The sequence below is a fragment of the Macrobrachium rosenbergii genome, chromosome 25, assembly GCF_040412425.1.
Source record: "Macrobrachium rosenbergii isolate ZJJX-2024 chromosome 25, ASM4041242v1, whole genome shotgun sequence".
Lineage (NCBI taxonomy): Eukaryota > Metazoa > Arthropoda > Malacostraca > Decapoda > Palaemonidae > Macrobrachium > Macrobrachium rosenbergii.
The window spans coordinates 23,186,544-23,206,543 of NC_089765.1; the positions used below are offsets into that span (position 1 = coordinate 23,186,544).

At 32.4% G+C, this 20,000-nt stretch overlaps 2 protein-coding genes across 5 annotated transcripts in view; one reads left to right on the forward strand and one right to left on the reverse strand.

The window, feature by feature from the left end:
• LOC136852451 (uncharacterized) overlaps window positions 1–20,000 on the forward strand; it is a 608,387-nt gene that overhangs the window by 186,142 nt on the left and 402,245 nt on the right. The window lies entirely within an intron of this gene.
• LOC136852448 (uncharacterized) overlaps window positions 1–20,000 on the reverse strand; it is a 58,206-nt gene that overhangs the window by 31,290 nt on the left and 6,916 nt on the right. The window contains exons 1-2 of one of the 3 annotated variants that reach the window (XM_067127079.1): window positions 1,250–1,522; window positions 164–214 (exon numbers count right to left, since the gene is read on the reverse strand). The exons of the other annotated variants lie outside the window; for them this stretch is intronic. Coding sequence (XP_066983180.1) covers window positions 164–214; window positions 1,250–1,382 — 184 coding nt within the window. The 5' untranslated portion in view covers window positions 1,383–1,522. Of the gene's footprint in view, window positions 1–163; window positions 215–1,249; window positions 1,523–20,000 lie in introns of those variants that run through there. 3 annotated transcript variants of the gene reach the window in all.

Sequence of the window (20,000 nt, forward strand, 5' to 3'; positions counted from 1 at the left end):
AGATAAAACTGTATTAATTTGCAAGGAGAACAGTTAAAATTGAATGGATTTCTTTGTTTCTACCTACTGTAACATGGCTTGAATCAATTGCACTGGCAGTGAATAAACGTATCGTCTCTAAAAAAAAATCTAAAAAAAAGTCATAAATTCAGTCATTACTTACTAATTTCCAATTTCACAACAGCTTTGTTTGTTGGATCATCGTTATCACACTCTGAAATGAGTAAAACATGGTTTAAGTTAATCAAAGTACACAAGATTCAGTTGTTTGGATTTACAGATTCACGGCATTGCAGGTACAGTTAAGTTATGAACATTTACACATATTCCCTCAACATATATATATATATATATATATATATATATATATATATATATATATATATATATATATATATATATATATATATAATAACAACGTACCAAATGAGTCATAAGAACAGTACCATCAGCATTTAGTGGATATATGCGACAAAAACTCTGCGTTAACACCAACAGCAGCTAATTATTGGAGAATAAGCACTGCCCTGTTTCAACTGCTAGGTTTCTTTCTGTTACACCTTTCACACCTTTTTATTATCAGTTCCGTTCCATCGCTAAATGACCTCATGGGTCCCAGTGCTTGGCATTTGGCCTAACTTCTATATCCTATTCTATTCTAGCACTTTGTAGATGTATACGACAAAACAAACTCTGCTTAAACATTAATAGGTGGTGATTAATGAAGCAATAAGCATTGCACTGGTGCTACTGCCATGTTTTCCTCCTGTCACACCTTTCAAACTTTCTTTCTGTCAGTTTCCCTTTCATTACTGAACTGAATGACCTCTTAGGTCCCAGTGCTTGGCCTTTAGCCTAAATTCTATTCTATTATATGGAGCTGTTGCATTTTGGTTGAATGTTCAATTGGCCTCAGTGTTTACTTTCATCCAGGCCTACTGGGATCCAACCGAAAATATATTTTTCAAAGATGTTCCACATTTAAAATGATATTTACCTTAATTTATAACTATTCCTCTTAATAAGGACTTTCGTAATAGATGCACTTATGATACTGAAAGCATATGTAAAATGAAAACTAAAACCTCAGACCCAGGTAATACTATGGTGATAATTTAAGCTGGCTGTCTTTCAACTTTAATTCAGTCTTGCAAATAAAAGAATGTAATAAATAATAACCTTTTATTGTTAGCGTATCATGTTAATCACTGTTTAGAATAGTGGCAACGATGACAATATCACAACGTACCTTGAGCTGTTACAGTGAGTCCCTCAATTTCAGTTGTCGACTCATACCGTATGTGGTTTTCTTCCAAAATTTCGCCAACACAGAGGTTCCATAGCCATATGAGTGAAATTAATCTTCGAATGTTGTTCGTCATTCCTTCAGATAAAAAGCAAAACGCTATGTTTTTTGCCTTAATAGAAGCTGAGACGTCGTGGATCTTCAGAAGATGATAGGCGTATAACTAGATTTGATGAAGTGTCTTCGTATGAGCTTAAGTGTACGGTCTTTCTGGCAACGATCCTTCCTTAAAAGCAGCTTCTAGACGTCCTGTCCCTTCGCCTGACGCTGGAGGAATGAGCAAAAGCCTTCGATGAGATGCGTTATTTATGCTCTCCCCCAAGGCTTGAGTTTACACGAGAGATATCTGCAAGTCACCTCGAGTCCCAGAGCGACGACAGTTCTAGGTCAGTTTCAAAGTTAATGAGTTCCCCAGCAATGCAGAATTCTTTGATTCGTCACTCAGGACCACTGATATTTTGTCGTGGGACGGAAAGTGTTATCTTATGTGATTATGCACTTGATGTTATGTCGTAAGACGAAAAGTATTATTTTAGTGTGATGATGCATTCCAACATTGTATACGCGGTAATATATATATATATATATATATATATATATATATATATATATATATATATATATATATATATATATATATGTATATATGTGTGTGTATGTGTTTGTGTATATATATGTCTGTGCATACATTTATATGATATATATACAACCACTGATATGGGTGTTGGTTATGTGGGGTGGTTGTAATCCATTGTCCCAGCAAAACTGTGTATGGTTATATATATATATATATATATATTTATATGTATATATATATATATATATATATATATACTATATATATATATATGATATCTGCGTGTATAACCACCAGATTGCTGGGTGGATATCATATACATATAGATAGATAGATAGACGGATAGAGAATGGATATGTATATATATAAATGTATAATATAATTTATATATATATAATAAAATATATATATATATATATATATATATGTATATGTGTGTGTGTGTGTTTGTGTGTGTGTGTGCGTCTGTGGGTTTTTGTTTTGTTTTCGTCATATAAGCGCGTAATGTGAATTAATATTTTAAATTTATAAAGAAATTTCATGCATAAACGAAGGAAACACTAAATTTCTAGTAAAAATAACCCTTTTCGTGTAGTTTAGTCTATCAAATAATTTTAGTTTTTGTATTCATTTAGAAGATTCCTTTCTATGAAAGACTTCTCTCTCTCTCTCTCTCTCTCTCTCTCTCTCTCTCTCTCTCTCTCTCTCTCTCTCTCTCTCTCGTTACTAGTCACAACTTTCAAATTTTCAACAAGGAAAACTTTGATAGAAAATTTTTGTGTAGTATAAAGTAATTTTCACTTCTTAATTGCTTAAGACAGACAGAATTTATTATTTTTTTGTACTTCAGTATTTACAAGGTCTGCTACTAAAAATAATTCAAATCCAGTTCTTATTCATTTTTTTTGTACAATCTGGATTTTCAAGGTATATGCCATTAATATAAGTGTTTACTCCTCTTCATTTCATTTTCACTTTATCATTTCTTTTGATTTTTAGAAGTTTTTGTGGTTTCGATTGTGATTTACATCGTTATTTTTAATCAATTAAACACATTTCAGGGGCACAGCATCAGAAGGGCCTCCCGCCCCAACATTTGAAATAATCCCCCTCTTTTCCCAATATAGGAGTGTGGTTGAAATTTTATTTGTTTTGTGGTATTATTCTATTCCTGATTTAGTAACGTTCTTTTTCCGATGCAAAATTCAACATTTTTATCTTGAAAAATAAAGAAATTAGAGCAGGTTGAATTTCCAAAACTGATGGCTTATAACTCATTTTTTTTAAGAGGCCCTTCTAATGCTGAACGCCTCATTTGTAGAAATTTGAGGAGTATTAACGTTCAGTTTTATTTTTTATGAAATTTAGGAAATCTCAGCTTCTAATCATGTAAATCAGAAAACGTTGTGTACTATCAAAACGTTCGTCATCTGGAATTAATTTCTCAGTGTGTTTCCTTATTGTAATAATTTAATTAGAAAATTGTTGTCTCCCATTTCTCTTACACAACTGATAAGCAGTTAAAAGATGTGGAATACTCTGACCTCCGTGCTGTGCCTGTATCAATAGCCACACAAATATTTCATTCATTTTAGTTGTACTGATCAGGTTTTGTGATGCAAAAGACGGCAAAGACGCTGTTTCAGAATATGGTAACTTTTATAAATGAAAATTCGGCTGTAACCACGTTAGCTCTTTCTTCCCTCTTCTGTGGAATATTCAGATGCATTATTTTGAAATAAATTTGGTAGTCTGTTAAACCTCACTACACTTTCTAACTTAACTACAAAGAAAAATGTTCAATAGAAAGAAACAAATAAATATCTAGAAAACACTGCGTTATTATTGTTATTTTTAGTCTTATGTAAAGCAAGGTTATGTCTATCTTTTAAAATATGAGATGAAAAACAAATTTATCCAGCCATGTGCTGGTAACAAAATGGCCACCTCCTGAACATTATCGTATGGCGAACATCATCGTACGCTTTTGCAAATCAGTGTCTTCTTCAGAAATGAAAATGCCGTTTATCAGAGCTATTATCTATTATTATAGTGTCGAGCTAAACTTCCCTTATGACTGCATCATTATTCACATATTGCGACTTGCAAGTGGGTCGTCAGTTTGGCCCGACGACTGATGCGTGACAACACACTTGTCACCGTGGGCGGTTCTTACAACAAAGGTTGTTTTCCTTGGGGCTTGATGTTTTGAAGGTTTTATAATATTTACACAAGTCGATGTTTTGGCAGACGGGTGTTTGGTGTCATGTGTTTGATGATGCGCACCATCGTCTACTCATCTATTTCCCAGGGAATCCGTGTGTACGTTTGCGTGTATTTTGCATAATATAAATTGCCTCACATTTATCTGATATCATATGGCTTGTAGGATTTTTTTTTTTTTTTTCTTGCTGCAGAAAAAGATAATTTTTAAATTTCTCAATGGGGAGGGCTACATAAAATGGAAATTAGGGATGTAGGAAAGGTGATGGATGTGAGAGAGAGAGAGAGAGAGATTTTGAGAGAGAGAGAGAGAGAGAGAGAGAGAGAGAGAGAGAGAGAACTTATCTTTCTTGAATCAGATGACGATGTACCAAAGTCATTTTTCCCTTCCTTAGTTTATAATTTTCAAATAACTAGCCAGAATTAAGAGAAACAGCTTTTAAGTACAAACCCTCTATAATTAATTACAAATGGAAGCATATAATTAATATAAATGGGAAGAAAAGGCTTTTGTCATCTGAACTCACCACTGCAAGTAATCTCCATTCCTTTATAGTAACCTGGTCTGCAGTTGCATCTGTAGCTCAGGACACCATCGATTCACTCTGCGTTGGCACTGAAGTTGTTAGCTCCTGCGCATTCATCTGTAGGATATCAATAGGAATGTTTTATTTTATGCAACTTTGGGCAAGTAAAGTGATGCCCTAAATTTGCCCAAAACTGACGAAAAGAATAGCCAAAGAAAAAAAAGAAAAAAGTTCTGCTCTGAGGAATAAAGTGTGACAAACTGCTACCTTAATGTTATATACGTAGATATTTTCAAGGGTTCAAAATGTCACTCAACCAAGACACCCTATGAAATTATATATATAAGTTACAGTGCTCTTGTTTACAACCTCACCTTACATCAGGAATCAGCAACAGCAAAATATAAACTAAAGATACAAGATTCATTTAAATAAAAATGCATATATATATATATATATATATATATATGTATACATCAGAAAGGTGAAATGGTGGTTGATTGCTTGGTAAAGAGTAGGTTAAACCTAATTTCTAAATCATAGAATTAAATAAGGGACCTGGTGTGGGATTGTGGACTTGAACCAACCGTCTCAGATGAAAGGGTGATGGTTGTTGGTTTTTAGTTAAGGTCGATCTTATGCAAGGATAGGCTAGGTGAATTTTAAAGGTCTGGGGAGGGTGGGGAATGATCAGGGGAGAGGCAGAATTTAAAACCAAGATAGATGGAATTTATTAAGCAGAGTGTCGAACCCATGACAGTTCTTTTGTGACTTGGCCAAAGGGCCTTTTGCTCTTTCAAATTTGTTGTTTATTCACTGTTCGAGTCTACCGACCGACCAATGAAGAATTAGATCTCCCCTAGCCAATTTATATTCAAACTTTCTCTTCATGAAATCTTTTAGAATCTCTCAATTATACAGCTTTCTTCCAGCTGTAATTTCAGACCTTATGGCATGTATTATTTGGACCCCTGTATTAGTAAAATGTGCAAGAATGAACTTAAAGATAAAATCACTGACTTAATTACTAATTAGTTGTCTTATATATGTTTTCTGTATTCATATGTTTAATAGTTTTTGAAGATGTTTATTTTACAAAAATTTATTGTTTACCAAAAGGTGACCATATTAATTGTTGTACTTTTTGAAATATGTATCAGCTTATTCAATCCAAGGCCTGTTTTGTTGGTCAGTCTCTTCCCCTGCATAATCCTTTCATTCACTCCTCCCTGCTATCGAGCCAGTTAGGCATAATCCTTTGTAAAACCTCTCAAAGATTCACCTTTGTTTTGGTAGGTCCACTAATTCATCAACTGTGTTGGATTCCAGGTGCATCTGTTCCTTATAATCCCCATCCCCAAGGGTATCTGTATGTCATCTGTCAATTATGCGAAATTCTTGTACATTTAGTGATAGTAAAGGACCATGTGTCAAATCAGGACTAGATAAAAATTTTAGTTGTTTCAATTTTCTTTCATGGCATTTTCCTTTATTTATATATTTCCGAGAGTTCATATCATCACTTCCATATCTTCATAATCAGTTATATAATTATATATATATATATATATATATATATATATATGATATTATTGTATATATGTATTCATTCCTTAATTTCATGCCAATAAAATTGATTCCCAATAAAAACTCCTCCATAATGTGGCTATTATGTTGTGATTAAATTGTAGTTCCCGAGCCAGAGTGATCAAAAAATCTTTTAACAACGATTTGGCTAGTGTAATGCAAACTAAAAATCTGGTGAATGAAAGAAATAACCATTGATTGTTATTTTGCAGTGGACAAATAAAACATGGAGAGAAGTGAGATGGGTTGATATCGACTCTGTGAAATCTGTCTATAGTTCGACTGATATAAAAAGAGGCTTGGAATAAAATAACCAGTGGAAACGTCAGTGGCCAATGTGGTTAAAATTCACTGTAGTCCTGAGATCTTGTCTTCCGTTGTTCGAGCATTTATCTAAAAATCCGCGTTCTGTGTTACTAAAAATAGAACTGGCAAGTCTTCATATATATTTACTTATGAAATGAAAATTCAGCTGCTGTGTTGCTGTATATTTGGGGCAGACTGATTTTTATTACAATACGTTTCACAAGACTGTGATATGTATATGTAACAGATGGTTAAAAGTGCTTTTTAGATGTTTGAGCAGACGAATATACGATCTGTCTATCTAAAGTGATCTATCTATCTATATATTTATATATCTGTATCCATCTGTCTATCTTTATATTATCATTGTATATATAAATGTATAGATCTATATAATATTGTTCTGTTATCAAATTGTATAATAACTGTACCATCTCAACAGTTACCCTAATTTATTTATCAAAAAATCATTCCAGCAATATTTCAAGATGCCTTCAAATCAAAAAACATTTCTGCCTATGACAGTGGATCCATTCCGAACTCATTTGTTCTTCTGCCCCCAGTGTTTCACAGAAGCTTCCCACGGCTTTCATTATTTCACAAATGAATCAAAAAAGAAAGAAAAGAAAAAAATGGTATCCCAAAAAATGATGGGGGAAGAATGATCTCAGAGCAACATTTCCACAACGATGTTTGTTATCTTTCTGACCTGGGATCCAGAGGTGATATATATATGCATTTATTTCTTCATATATAACTCGTTGTTTTTCATTGGAAAGTCATCTGCGGAAAAAAGCCCTGTTTTGTTCATTGTATGGGATTTGAGCGCCATTGTAAACATTCAGTGCTTATTTGTTTTTCCCGATTTTTATTCTTATTTTTTTTGCATTGTTTTTCAGAATCTGTTATATTTTCTGTCAAGAGATATTTGGTTACTAATTTTTGTTTTGTGCGACTTGGGATTGGGATAACATTATCGCTCGTTGAAATTATTCTTAGCCATGTTCATAAAAAATTATCGATGTACACGAATGTATAAAGACTCATACTTCTCTCTCAAAAATCTCTCTTTCTCTGTACAACCGGATTTAAACACGCTATGTTAGTAATAGCTTTTTTTTTTTTTAACAAGGGATTATTCATATAAAATTAGAAAAGTTTACCTGGTGTCTTATCTGCAAAAATCTTATCTAAAATTTTCTTTGTATATATACATTTATATACATATTAAATACAATGATTCTATAATTAAACCATAAATAATGTATATATATGATGTAAAAATTTGTGTGTGAAACTTGTGTGTGTGTTTTGTAAGTCATGATAATTATCAATTTTTAGAAATTTCCCTAGTAATGGTACCAGAAACTAGATTTATTTTTTAATTTTCTGTTTATAAACAGGTCCACCAAATTCCCCAGTTTGATCCCTTCATTAAATCTTCAGGTACTTGACATTCTAGACGTCCACTTAGTTATTTTTCTGTTTTGTTTTATGATGTCATTAAAACAGTTTTACCCTCGTTTTTTCGACTTGAACACTGCCGATTTAATTAAGAACGATTTCCCAACCTCCATCTTTGATTTTAATTATTTCCTGGCCCTAAAAATCCCATGTCTAAACTCTAACTTTCTTGATATAATGACTGTCAGTGGATATTATGAATTTATCATGTTTTTGCAAGTGTTGAATCTTTGCTGTGATAGAGAAGTACGACCTTTTTATAGTTATAAATTTTTAACAACTGACTTATAAATTACTCTGACTCGCTTGTAGCTTTTTCACCTCCAAATGCCCTTTATATGATTGTTGCCAAACATTTCCCTATATTTCCTCAATAAGTAATTTACATAACACCTTTTTTCAAAACAAAAATATTTACATTATTGATATACAAAATTTTTCATAACTCATAATTATTTATTATTATTTTTTAACATTGATTTCAAATGAATTTACAAATATATTTATGCTTTTCATCAGACTGCGATAGAAAATACCCCATTGTTACAAATGCTGATAGTCAACGTTATCATTACAATATAACATTTTGCACTTTTGAACAATGCCTGACAAAGTGTCCTCTCAAAACAAAAATCACAGATGAAGGTTTTTCAGATTGTTGGGGGCGATATCTGCAGACAACACTTGTATCAGTTGTTCCATCATCAAAGGCTGTCCTGTTAAAAACTTTTTTGAGGTGGGACTCAGTTATATTTTTGTCCATCCTCAGTTATGTTTTCTTTATGACATTCCTATCCAGAATCTCATCTGTCCTATCATATTTAGGTCTGGTTCTTGAATGATTTTTGTGAAATTTTTTGTTCATTTATAAATTTTACCATTTTGATATCAAGCCTTTTAGCTTACTTGTTTTTTTTAATTAAAAAATGTAAAGAATCATTTCTGATTCATAACTCTTTGATAGACATGATTAATTTCTATTTTAGCTCTTATGTTCAAGTTGGAAAAATTAGTTTAAACTTTGTTATGGGAAAATCTTAATTTGTTCCCAAGTTTTCAAAATCATGTGTATATAAAAATAATATATTAAAAAATCGGTTTCAGGAAACCTGAATAATACACTCCTCTTGGTAAGGTTTATTTTTTTCAAGTTGTAATTTAAAAAAATCACGCTAGTAATATATATTAAATTTATATATATTATATATATATATATATATATATCAAATATATATAATATATATATATATATATCGCATATTATTATCTATATATTTTTAAATATCATTTATATAAAGATCAAATAAACAATAAGACCGTTGAGTGATGTTTTCCGAAGTTAAACCAATGCCGACAAACGTTAAGAACAATAATGAGCCATTCAAGATTTCAAGGCACAACAATTAAGACATTTCAGTTTTTTGGTAGAAATAAAAAGGATGATTTTGATAAGCTTCTAAAATGATTAATTACCTTGCATTCTCCAAGGTTGATTTTACCAAGTAACAAGATCATATAAATTATTGCTCCATTTTTATAAATGGGTCAAAAGATTTGGTTTAATATTATCTGGTTTCCTTTACCTTTTTACAGATTCTGATAGTAAATCTCCTTTCAATGAAAGCAGCTTCCAGTATCTGCCCTGGGAAAGATTTGATCTTCCATATACATTTGCACTGCATCCAAGTTTATACAGTGGCTTTTTAATTTTGTAAAAAGTTACAAATTTTTTTCTTCCCGATCTTTATTCAGTTATTTAACTGGTTGAGTTTTTTCTTTCTTTTCATTAAAAACCTACTATAAAGTTTTCAGTATCTTTGTTTTTCTCCAGATTTAAAATCAATGACCAACCTTACAATCACTACTAAAAAAGTGTGGCTGAAGATCTCTCTTCCCAAAGTTTTAATTAAAAACTGGACATCACAAATTTGAGAACAAAGGATTCTCTTCCCATAAATTGTACCATTAATACAAAATTATTGATATCATTTTTTATTTTTGAAAAGGTGGGATTTTCAATTTTACTATTTTCTTTTTTGACATTCTTTAATTTAAGATTACTTGTGTTGAAGATGGTATGAAATGTTTCCCATCACCCGTTCCACTCAGCATATACTGACCGAAATATGGAGCCAGAACGATCCTCGTTGTCTGGTAACCTGCTTCAGTTCCTCCACTCTTTTAAAGCAGCTGGAAGTGCCCAACGGGCCGCTATTAAACCATGGCCATTATTCTTTAATTTATTCAATCCCAAATTAGGGGAAAGAATTTGATTCTATTTGGGAAGCCTTTAAACTGTGAAAATAGTTACTAACGGATATTTTGCTGAAAAGTTGTTGGATTTTTATCCTAATGTATATCATGATCCATAAAGTCTTAATGTGTTTATGATCCGTATGAAATGGGTGAAGTGTGTTTCTGGATTTTTCTGGACGCTGTTGTCTCAGTGATATACATAATTATTGGTGTATTCAGGAAAGGAATTCTATTTTCCCACTCTGGTGTTAGGTACAAGGCTACAATATACAGAATTTAGGTTCCAGAGGCCAAGCGCTGGGACCTATGAAGTCATTCCTCTGAAAAAGAAATTAAGAATCAGCAGGGTTTGAAAACCGTATAAAACATCTTTTTGCAGGAGAGAACAATTGTTGGAGATGGATAGCAAGATGGATAAAGAGAATATAAATGGAAGTACAGTAAAGGGAATGAAAGGGGTTGCAGCTAAGGGCCGAAGGGACACTGCAAAGAGCCTTGAGTAATTCCCACCGTACACACTGATGTATTAACTACCCCGTTAGGGAAGTGGGTGAGATCAAGGTTATTCAGTCTGTTGAAGAAAAATTGAAATCGAAATTTCCAGTTATTTATTCAAGGTCAATATGCCATCCATCTTTCCTCATGCAGAAATACTTTGGGCTAAATGGGATTTATTATTATAGTTTCAGAAGGCACCCTTACAGATTTAGACGACGTAGGTTAAGTAGACCGCCCATGATACAACCGAAATTCTGACTGTAAACCACGATAAAATGAAAAGTCATTATTGGAAAAGCATAGCCTCTTTATTTTTAAATTTTCAAATTGTAATTTATGAAAGAGGAAATAGTCCGCATTTGTGTCAGGTCATGCTAACCATTAGTAGAACTGTTCGTTTCCAATAACCCTGTATCCTCAATCGCCTGCCATTTAAAATTTCTTGCATGAATAGTTGTACTTTGTACATGACAAACCTTCTATGTTTGTAATGGGGGTGAGATATGAACCGAAATATAAATGCTCTTCCATTTTATGAGAGGCTTCATTTATAAAAACACACATATTTGTATATATATATATATATATATATATATATATATATATATATATATATATATATATATATATATATATATATATATATATGGATGTATGTATATATACATATATATATACAACATATGTATATATATACATACATACATAGTATAAATTTATATATTAAAGGACGTTTGTAACTTATTTTGTATATGAATACATGAATAATAAATAGTGATCCTCATGTGTGGTGAGAAATTTTAATTTTTGACTCAACATGGCAGGAGGTGGGTGGATCGAATCTATGTTATTTCACTTGAAAGACAGTTGATGGGAGATGGTATTCACTATAATCGGTTATAAAAACTGGAGATAAAGAACCTCACTTAAGTCCATGATCCGATCCGTTTGTTGACTGGTCAGGTTATCAACTTGCATTACCAGGTGGTCTCATGTTTATTGAAAATACCTGGTTGATTGATTGAGTCAATATTTATTTGTAGTTTTCTCAACGTGTTTGTGTGTTGTTATTTCTATCAATTGGCCAGAAAGTATCATTTGAAATGCTGTCAACTGGGTTACTGGCAGTAGGTTGGGGAAACACGCTGGTATCAAAAAAACACCCTTCCCAGGTAAAGCAGTTATTCCTGTGGTTCTCAGGTTCCAACTTTTTTGTGAGTTTCATTGGTTTGATTGTCACTGTAGTCCTGATTCTTTCTCGAAAGACTTGGTTCGATATGATGGGACATATATATATATAATATATATATATATATATATATATATATATATATATAATATATATATATATATATATATATATATATATTGGATATTGAAGGACATTTGTACACATCAACATTGTAATAATCACGGTTATGTGATAAATGAGTCATGATTTTTGTTTTCACGAGTAATGACTAAACAACTTGGACATTTGATCATAGACCCTTGCTGGCAGATAGTACTAAAACCGGATAAGAATCTCCAAGTCACCTGACACTGAGTTTCGCCGGGTCAAAGATGGGAGTCAAATTAAATTTCAATTGTTTAGTACAGCTCTGTGGCCGATCAAATGTCCCTGTCAGTTGCACTGTGAACAATGACTGAAATTACCAGTCAGTAGGTGGTTGACCAGCAATGACTCGTCCCTGGACTTATAAATATAAATAACGTGCTCATTAAAACATATATATAATGTTTTATTGCTCCGGGAAGTATTGGAATTATATTTATATTTATGATTGTATATATTATAACATAAATATGTATTCCTCTTGTTTTTTTTTTATTTATTTGGACTATATATATATATATATATATATATATATATATATATATATATATATATATATATATATATTATATGCACTTCTGTGTCAAGTTACTTATATCAACCGCCACTTTTATATGTTTACATGAATAACTATAAATATGTATTTATATTATAGTTTCATGTACCCAGTTATGGTTATTTTTCATTGTGTACAGCCAGGTAGTGTGAGCTGGATATTTAACCACATTTTTAGGTGAATATTTGTGAATGTGTGCGTTTGTACAGGTGTATGCTATAAAGTTTTTAAATATAACTCACGATATGGATGTGGACTTCAGAAAACGAAGACACCTCTGTCAAAGTTTTCCCGTAACTGAACTAGAAAAGCTGGTCGGTGTCCAATCCCCAGAAAAAGTCTGTATCTGGTTGGTGGCAGTGATCTCTGGCTTTGGGCCATATCGTTTTCCGTCACTTGAATCACGCATCCTAATCTTCGATCATCTTTGCAGAAACCGGCATGCAATGTCTGGAAGAATGAAACAAATGTATTTTATTATTATTATTATTATTATTATTTTACCATATTATTATTATTATTCAAAACAGAACCCTGTTTAAGTAAAGGCATTCATGTCAGTTTAAACTCTATTTTAACAATGCTTACTTATCAGTACTTGTTAAATTTCGTATATTAAAAATTCAAACTATATCATAAGTTGTATTATTTGTAAAAGATAAAAACAAAGACTCCTCCTTTGTTTTTCAAATAGAATGTCTGAGGAGGAATGCCGCTCAGGTGTTCAGAAAGATATCTTCGTTTTTGTCTTTTACATATATTATTTATTGATGTTTGAATGGATTTTGACTATATAAGAATTTACTCGAAATATTTTATGAATTTCTCAGCAATACTTGTATTATTGTTTGAGTCTTGCAATGGTTCCAGATGAAATTCAGGACTATGAATATTAAATCTTGCCAGACTCATTCAATGTCATTTTTACAAGAATATTGCCTCTGCTTCAGGACTCAGTTATATTCTGCTGTGGTGGGAGAGTGAAGCACTCAACTGGATCAAGGTGTATTAGAAATATCCAGATGAAAAAATGAAAGGTTCTAAAGGCATATATGAATATGCATTTGAGAGTCTTAAAGATATGGAAAGTGAAAATGGGTAGGAAGGTATTCAAGAGATAAAAAAAATGTTGTGTACATTTAGTAAATGCTATGTTCATAGTTAGAAAGATACCAAAAACTTTTTTCAAAATCAGCAAATCCTCTTTGTTTCAGGAAGAAGTAATGTTTAATCTGTGGCTCACTAATCTACAATGGAATCATATAAAAAGTATATAGAAAAATATATCTGGTAAAATAAACTCTTTAAACAACTGGAATCATAATTATAAAAGAACGTAAGCATAACCACAATTTCAGTATATCCTAGTAAATATATATGCCCACACATTCTAAAACATATTAAAATATGGTTAATCACATCCAGATCATTTGGTGGAAAGCAAGAAAAATGCTTTCCACCAACATTTTATCAGGAAATCAAGGCAGAAGAAATGGGAGAATTGCAAAGAAAATGCCCAGCTGGTGAATATTTGGTCCCAATGAAGTTTATTTGGATGCTGGCTCAAAAATAGCAAACAACTCAACATTGTTAATCACAAACCAATTTGATCCCAAATGGATGAATAGGGAGAACATCATTAGTATCTTGTACAAAAACAAGGGAAATATAACAAGTAACTTTATGGCTGGTCACCTGCCTACTAATAATGCCTTTTATCTAACAGGTATCATCAGTGAAAGGTTATAAAGCTACTGGTCCATACAAATTCTCCCCCCACCAACATGAAGGCTGCAGAAGAACATGCCATTGCACAAAAGACCAGCTTGCCCTAATAGACAAAATGACAATGAATAATAGTAAGAGAATGAGAACCGGCCTAAGCATGACATGGATTGACTATTAATTTTAGCCTTTTTTTGATACCGTTGATGCTAAAGAATCCTTTTTTTTTTCTGAAAATATATGGGGCAGAGGAAAACACCATCAGCTGTCCGTTAAAAATACAATGTGCAACTGGATTACAGTACTTACAAACTCTGGGATAAGACTAGCAGAGGTTAACATCAGGAAAGGGATCTTTCAAGGTGACTCATTGTCCCCACTACTCTTTGTAGTAGTCATGATTCCCATGACAAAAATACTGCAGAAGATGGATGCTAGGTATCAACTCAAGAAAGGAGGCAACAGAATTAAACATCTGATGTTCACAGACGACACCAAGTTGTATGGTAAGAGTATCAAGGAAATAGATACCCTAATCCAGACTGTAAGGATTGTATCTGGGGACATCAGGATGGAGTTTGAAATAAAAAAAAATGCATCTTGATCAACATACAAAAAGGCAAAGTAACAAGGACTGAAGGAATAAAGCTACCAGACGGAAATAGCATCAGTCATGTGGATGAGACAGGATACAAATATCTGGGAATAATAGAAGGAGAGGATATAAAACAGCAGGAGATGAAGGACACGATCAGGAAAGAATATATGCAGAGACTTAAGGCGATACTCAAGTCAAAACTCCACACTGGAAACTTGACGAAAGGCCCAGGAGTTGTGGAGTGGACGAAGGCCGAATTCCACAGCATAGACCAGAAAACTAGAAAACACATGACAATACACAAAGCACTACAAACAAGAGCAAATACAGACAGGCTATACATAACACAAAAGGAAGGGGGAGAGGGCTACTAAGCACAGAGGACTTTGTCACCATCGATAGCAGAGCACTGGGGTAATATCTGAAAACCAGTGAAGATGAGTTACTAAGGAGTGCATGGGAAGAAGGACTGATAAAAGTAGACAAAGACCAGAAATATACCGAGACAGGAGAATAAAAAACAGAAGAGAGGAATGGCACAACAAACCAATGCACGGACAGTACATGAGACAGACAAAAGAACTGGCCAGCGATGAAACATGGCAATGGCTACAGAGGGGAGAACTCGAGAAGGAAACAGAAGGAATGCTAACAGCGTCACAAGATCAGGCCTTAAGAACCAGATATATCCAAAGAACAATAGATGGAAATAACATCTCACCAATATGCAGGAAGTGCAATATGAAAGACGGACCATAAACCACATAGCAAGCAAATGTCCAGCGCTTGCAGAAATGCCAGTACAAAAGAGGCACGACTCAGTAAAAGCCCTCCACTGGAATCTGTGCAAGAAACACCAGCTAGCTTGCAGTAATATATGGTACAACACCAGCCTGAAAATGATAAAAACGACCAGGCAAAATATCCTCTGGGACTAAGGTATCAGAACAGATAGGATGATACGTGATAATACCAACTGATGTTGATTGACAAAATAAAAGAAAGTATCACTCATTGATGTCGCAATACCATGGGATACCAGAATAGATGAGAAAGAAAGAAAAAATTGATAAGTATCAAGACCTAAAACAAATAAAGGATATGGAATATGACAGTGGAAATTTTACCCATAATCATAGGAACACTAGGCACGATCCTAAGATCCCTGAAAACGAACCTAGAAAAACTAGATGCCGAAGTAGCTCCTGGGCTCATGCAGAAAAGTGTGCTACTAGAAACAGCGCACATAGTAAGAAAGGTGATGGACTCCTAATTAATCAGGAAAAAAAAGGAATATACCTTAATTTAACCAGACCACTGGCTGATAAACATATTTCACAAGAGCTGCCCCTGGATTAGATTTATTCATTTTAATTAAGAACCAATTGGTAAGCAGAAGGACCTACAGCTAAATCGAACCACATTATAACGAGAAATGAATTTCTATCACCAGAAATAATTTTAATTCTCCATTGGCCTTAGAATCGAACGCTTTGTTTAGCAGAGTCCTAGCTGAGAACGATATCGACTCATCCATTGAGGAACTTGATGCAACCCGGAACCCCACACTATAAAAAAAAAACTCAGTCGAATAGGATGACTGTGATAGCCTAAAAAAAATAAATAATAATAATAATAATAATAATAATAATAATAATAATAATAATAATAATAATAATAATAATAATAATAATACAAACTACAAGATATGATTATTTAGAAGAGGTTATGCGTACAACCATTCATTCAGATGTTTTGTACTAGCAATTAGGAGTAATTATATGAAAACTCATGAAATTTGCAGGGGGCAGGTTTTAGATTGCAGCTGAAAATATTCTATTAGTTTGTTTGTGTTGTAAAGTAAAATTTTGTCAAATTCTTTGGGAATAACTACAGTTTTTACGAAGCATCCTAGACATACACAGAAAAGCACGCAGAATTATTTGGTTCCCACAAAATTTAAAAAAATGGTCACTTTTTATTGGTCTATAAGGCACCTTTTTGATGCTTCTACACATTTGATTATGACTACTTTCGTAGGCATTGAATTCTAAACAGACATACAAGAAAAAATTCTAATCTGTCGAGGTGGGACTCAAGCTCACACAGGCTGAAGTGAGATAGCAATATTCACTCTTTTAAACATTGAATTCGAACATGATAACTACTATTCGAAGCAAACATTTTGTTTAAAAGCAACAGGATTATTTGAACCTTACTTGAGTCTTCCATTTGGATTCAAAGTTTTCCAAAGAGAGTGTACCCAAAGGTGTGACTAAAATGAGATATTGGCTTAATATTAAGAAACATACATTCCATTCATAAATGGTTGTCATATCCAAGTGAAACGTTGTTCTAAAATCTAAATAAATCATGAGGGTTTGCATACTTTTAGTCCCGTTGTGTTTGCTCTGTCAACTGGGATAATCTATGGCGCTATTTGCCGTTACTAAGAGGTACTGGACAATGCTATAACCTCTGAGCTATGACTTAATACAGTCTCAGGTATGTTTTTCATCATTTGAGAGTACATTCACGCAAATTTTTAATAATGTTGTTTATTTGTTTTCTTAATTCTTTGTTTACATATATATATATATATATATATATATATATATATATATATATATATATATATATATATATATATATATATATATATATATATATATATATATATATATATAATATATAATATATATATATATATATATATATATATATATATATATATATATTTACACACACACACACACACACACAAATATATATATATATGTGTGAATAATGAATATATAACTAATCCACACCACCAGTATATGGAAACAAATGTATGGAATATAAGGCAAAAGACTGGTAGTCTCTAGTAAGGACCTCGTGGAGATACAAACACCAACATCCCTTCATGGCATCACAAAATAAAGAATATAAAATAGCAACCGCCTTGGAAAATATATATATATCCTATGAAAAACAAATCTATATATATATGAGATCTGACTTGAGGGAACTGAAAGAGATGGGAGAAAGAGGCTAAGAAGAGAAAAACCATCAAGAGAAAACACTAGAACCTATGAAATTCACCTCAAAATCACTTGCTAATCAAACGATTCCTGACAGTAAACTTATAAATCAGAAGATATAAAACAGATGCTTACTGAAGCTTAAAGCCTGAATATGGTGGTCACAATGAGTAACTTCAACGGTATTGGCAACAGGAATAACTTGATACAAACATGAACTGTATAATGAGGATAAAAAGTATATGTATATATATGTATATTTATATATATATATATATATATATATATATATATATATATATATATATATATATATATATATATATATATTATAAGTTAAGTATATATTAGTTTTATAGACCAGAGATTAATAGCTCTCTAGATAAGAATAGACTTATTTTATATAGGTGGTTACTTGGAACTATATATATATACATCATACTCCATCGGTAATTCCCACATTAGAAAATCATATATATATATATATATATATGTAAATATCATATATATATATATATATAAAATCATATATGCTAATCATATACATATATATATATATTCCTGATATATATATATATATATATAATATATATATATATATATATATATATATATATATTAACGTGGATCTTGCTTTCTAGTTTTCAAGCCCCTGCAAACCAATTACACGTATAAAAGTTAACCTCAAAGTTTAATTAAATATCGCCAGTTAAGGGTTATTAACTTAACAAAGTATTTGATATGAATTTGATTTTAAACGCAGTTCTTCCAAACATTCGGACGCGATGGTATTTAACCTGATTTTGCATTTTAGGTATTTTACTGGAATAATGTTGGCTAACAATATAATAATGAGTAATCTAGACTAGTAAACACATATACCAGTGGTTCTCATGGGGCTGTTCAGAATTTCTAGGGGAAAGGGAAAATGTAAAAATTCAGAATTATATTCATTATTTTCTTAACAAGGGTGAGGAACTAATATCAGAGGTTTATAAAAAAAAATGAAAAAGTATCGTTTTAACGTTAGTTTCCTATAGTCTACCATTCTATTAGTATAAACATTTTGTAAAATTATATTTACCTCCCTCCTGTCCTCAAAACTCCTTCTCTTTCTCTATTTTTTTATTTTCCTCCTAATCTGGGAGGGACTTTTACTCATAGATGCAAGGGGCGTGGAGGGAAGGACCAGCTCTTAGAGGGGGCGTGGTAGTAAAAAGTTGAGAACCACTGACATATACAGTAAGTGGGGATGAAGGAGGAAACAAAAGAAATATAAATACAGAAAAAAAGATAAAATTTTTGAACAAAAAGCGACTTTACCTTAGGACAAACGTTGTCCGCACCAACACACCGCCGAGGGGTCTTCGCAATTGCTTCTTCACTTCACTAATAGGATAATAGAAAAAGGGGACAGGGCCACCTTCCAGACGTCTGCCCGAGTGGCGGCTGATTCTGTAGTTCCCTGACCGGCCTAGGTCAGGACAGTCACACCAGTGTGTCCAAGCTTTTCAAAACATTTGCCAAGAGACAGGTAGAAAGGAAAAAGGACCTCCCACCTATTTTTAAGGCTGACTGCTACCTATCCTTTTCAACGGACGTTAAAGTTTGAACTGAAGTCTCTGACAAAGCAATTTCCCTGTCTTGATCAGGCTGATACTACTATCCCTAAATGTTCGAGAACAGCGTAAATATATATAAAAATATATATATATATATATATGACTTTTTATCACATCATAAAGCTACAAACGTAATATCACCTCTCTTGTGGCCGATGGGTTAATGCGTCCCTAGTCCTGAGTTCTCGTCCTATTATTCGAATAACTTATTATCACTAAAAATTCCCCTTCGTATATATATGAAAATATATTATTTCCGATAGAGCGAAATGGATATTAAATATTTATATATTGTATATATATATATATATATATATATATATATATATATATATATATATATATATATATATATATATATATAGAGAGAGAGAGAGAGAGAGAGAGAGAGATTTA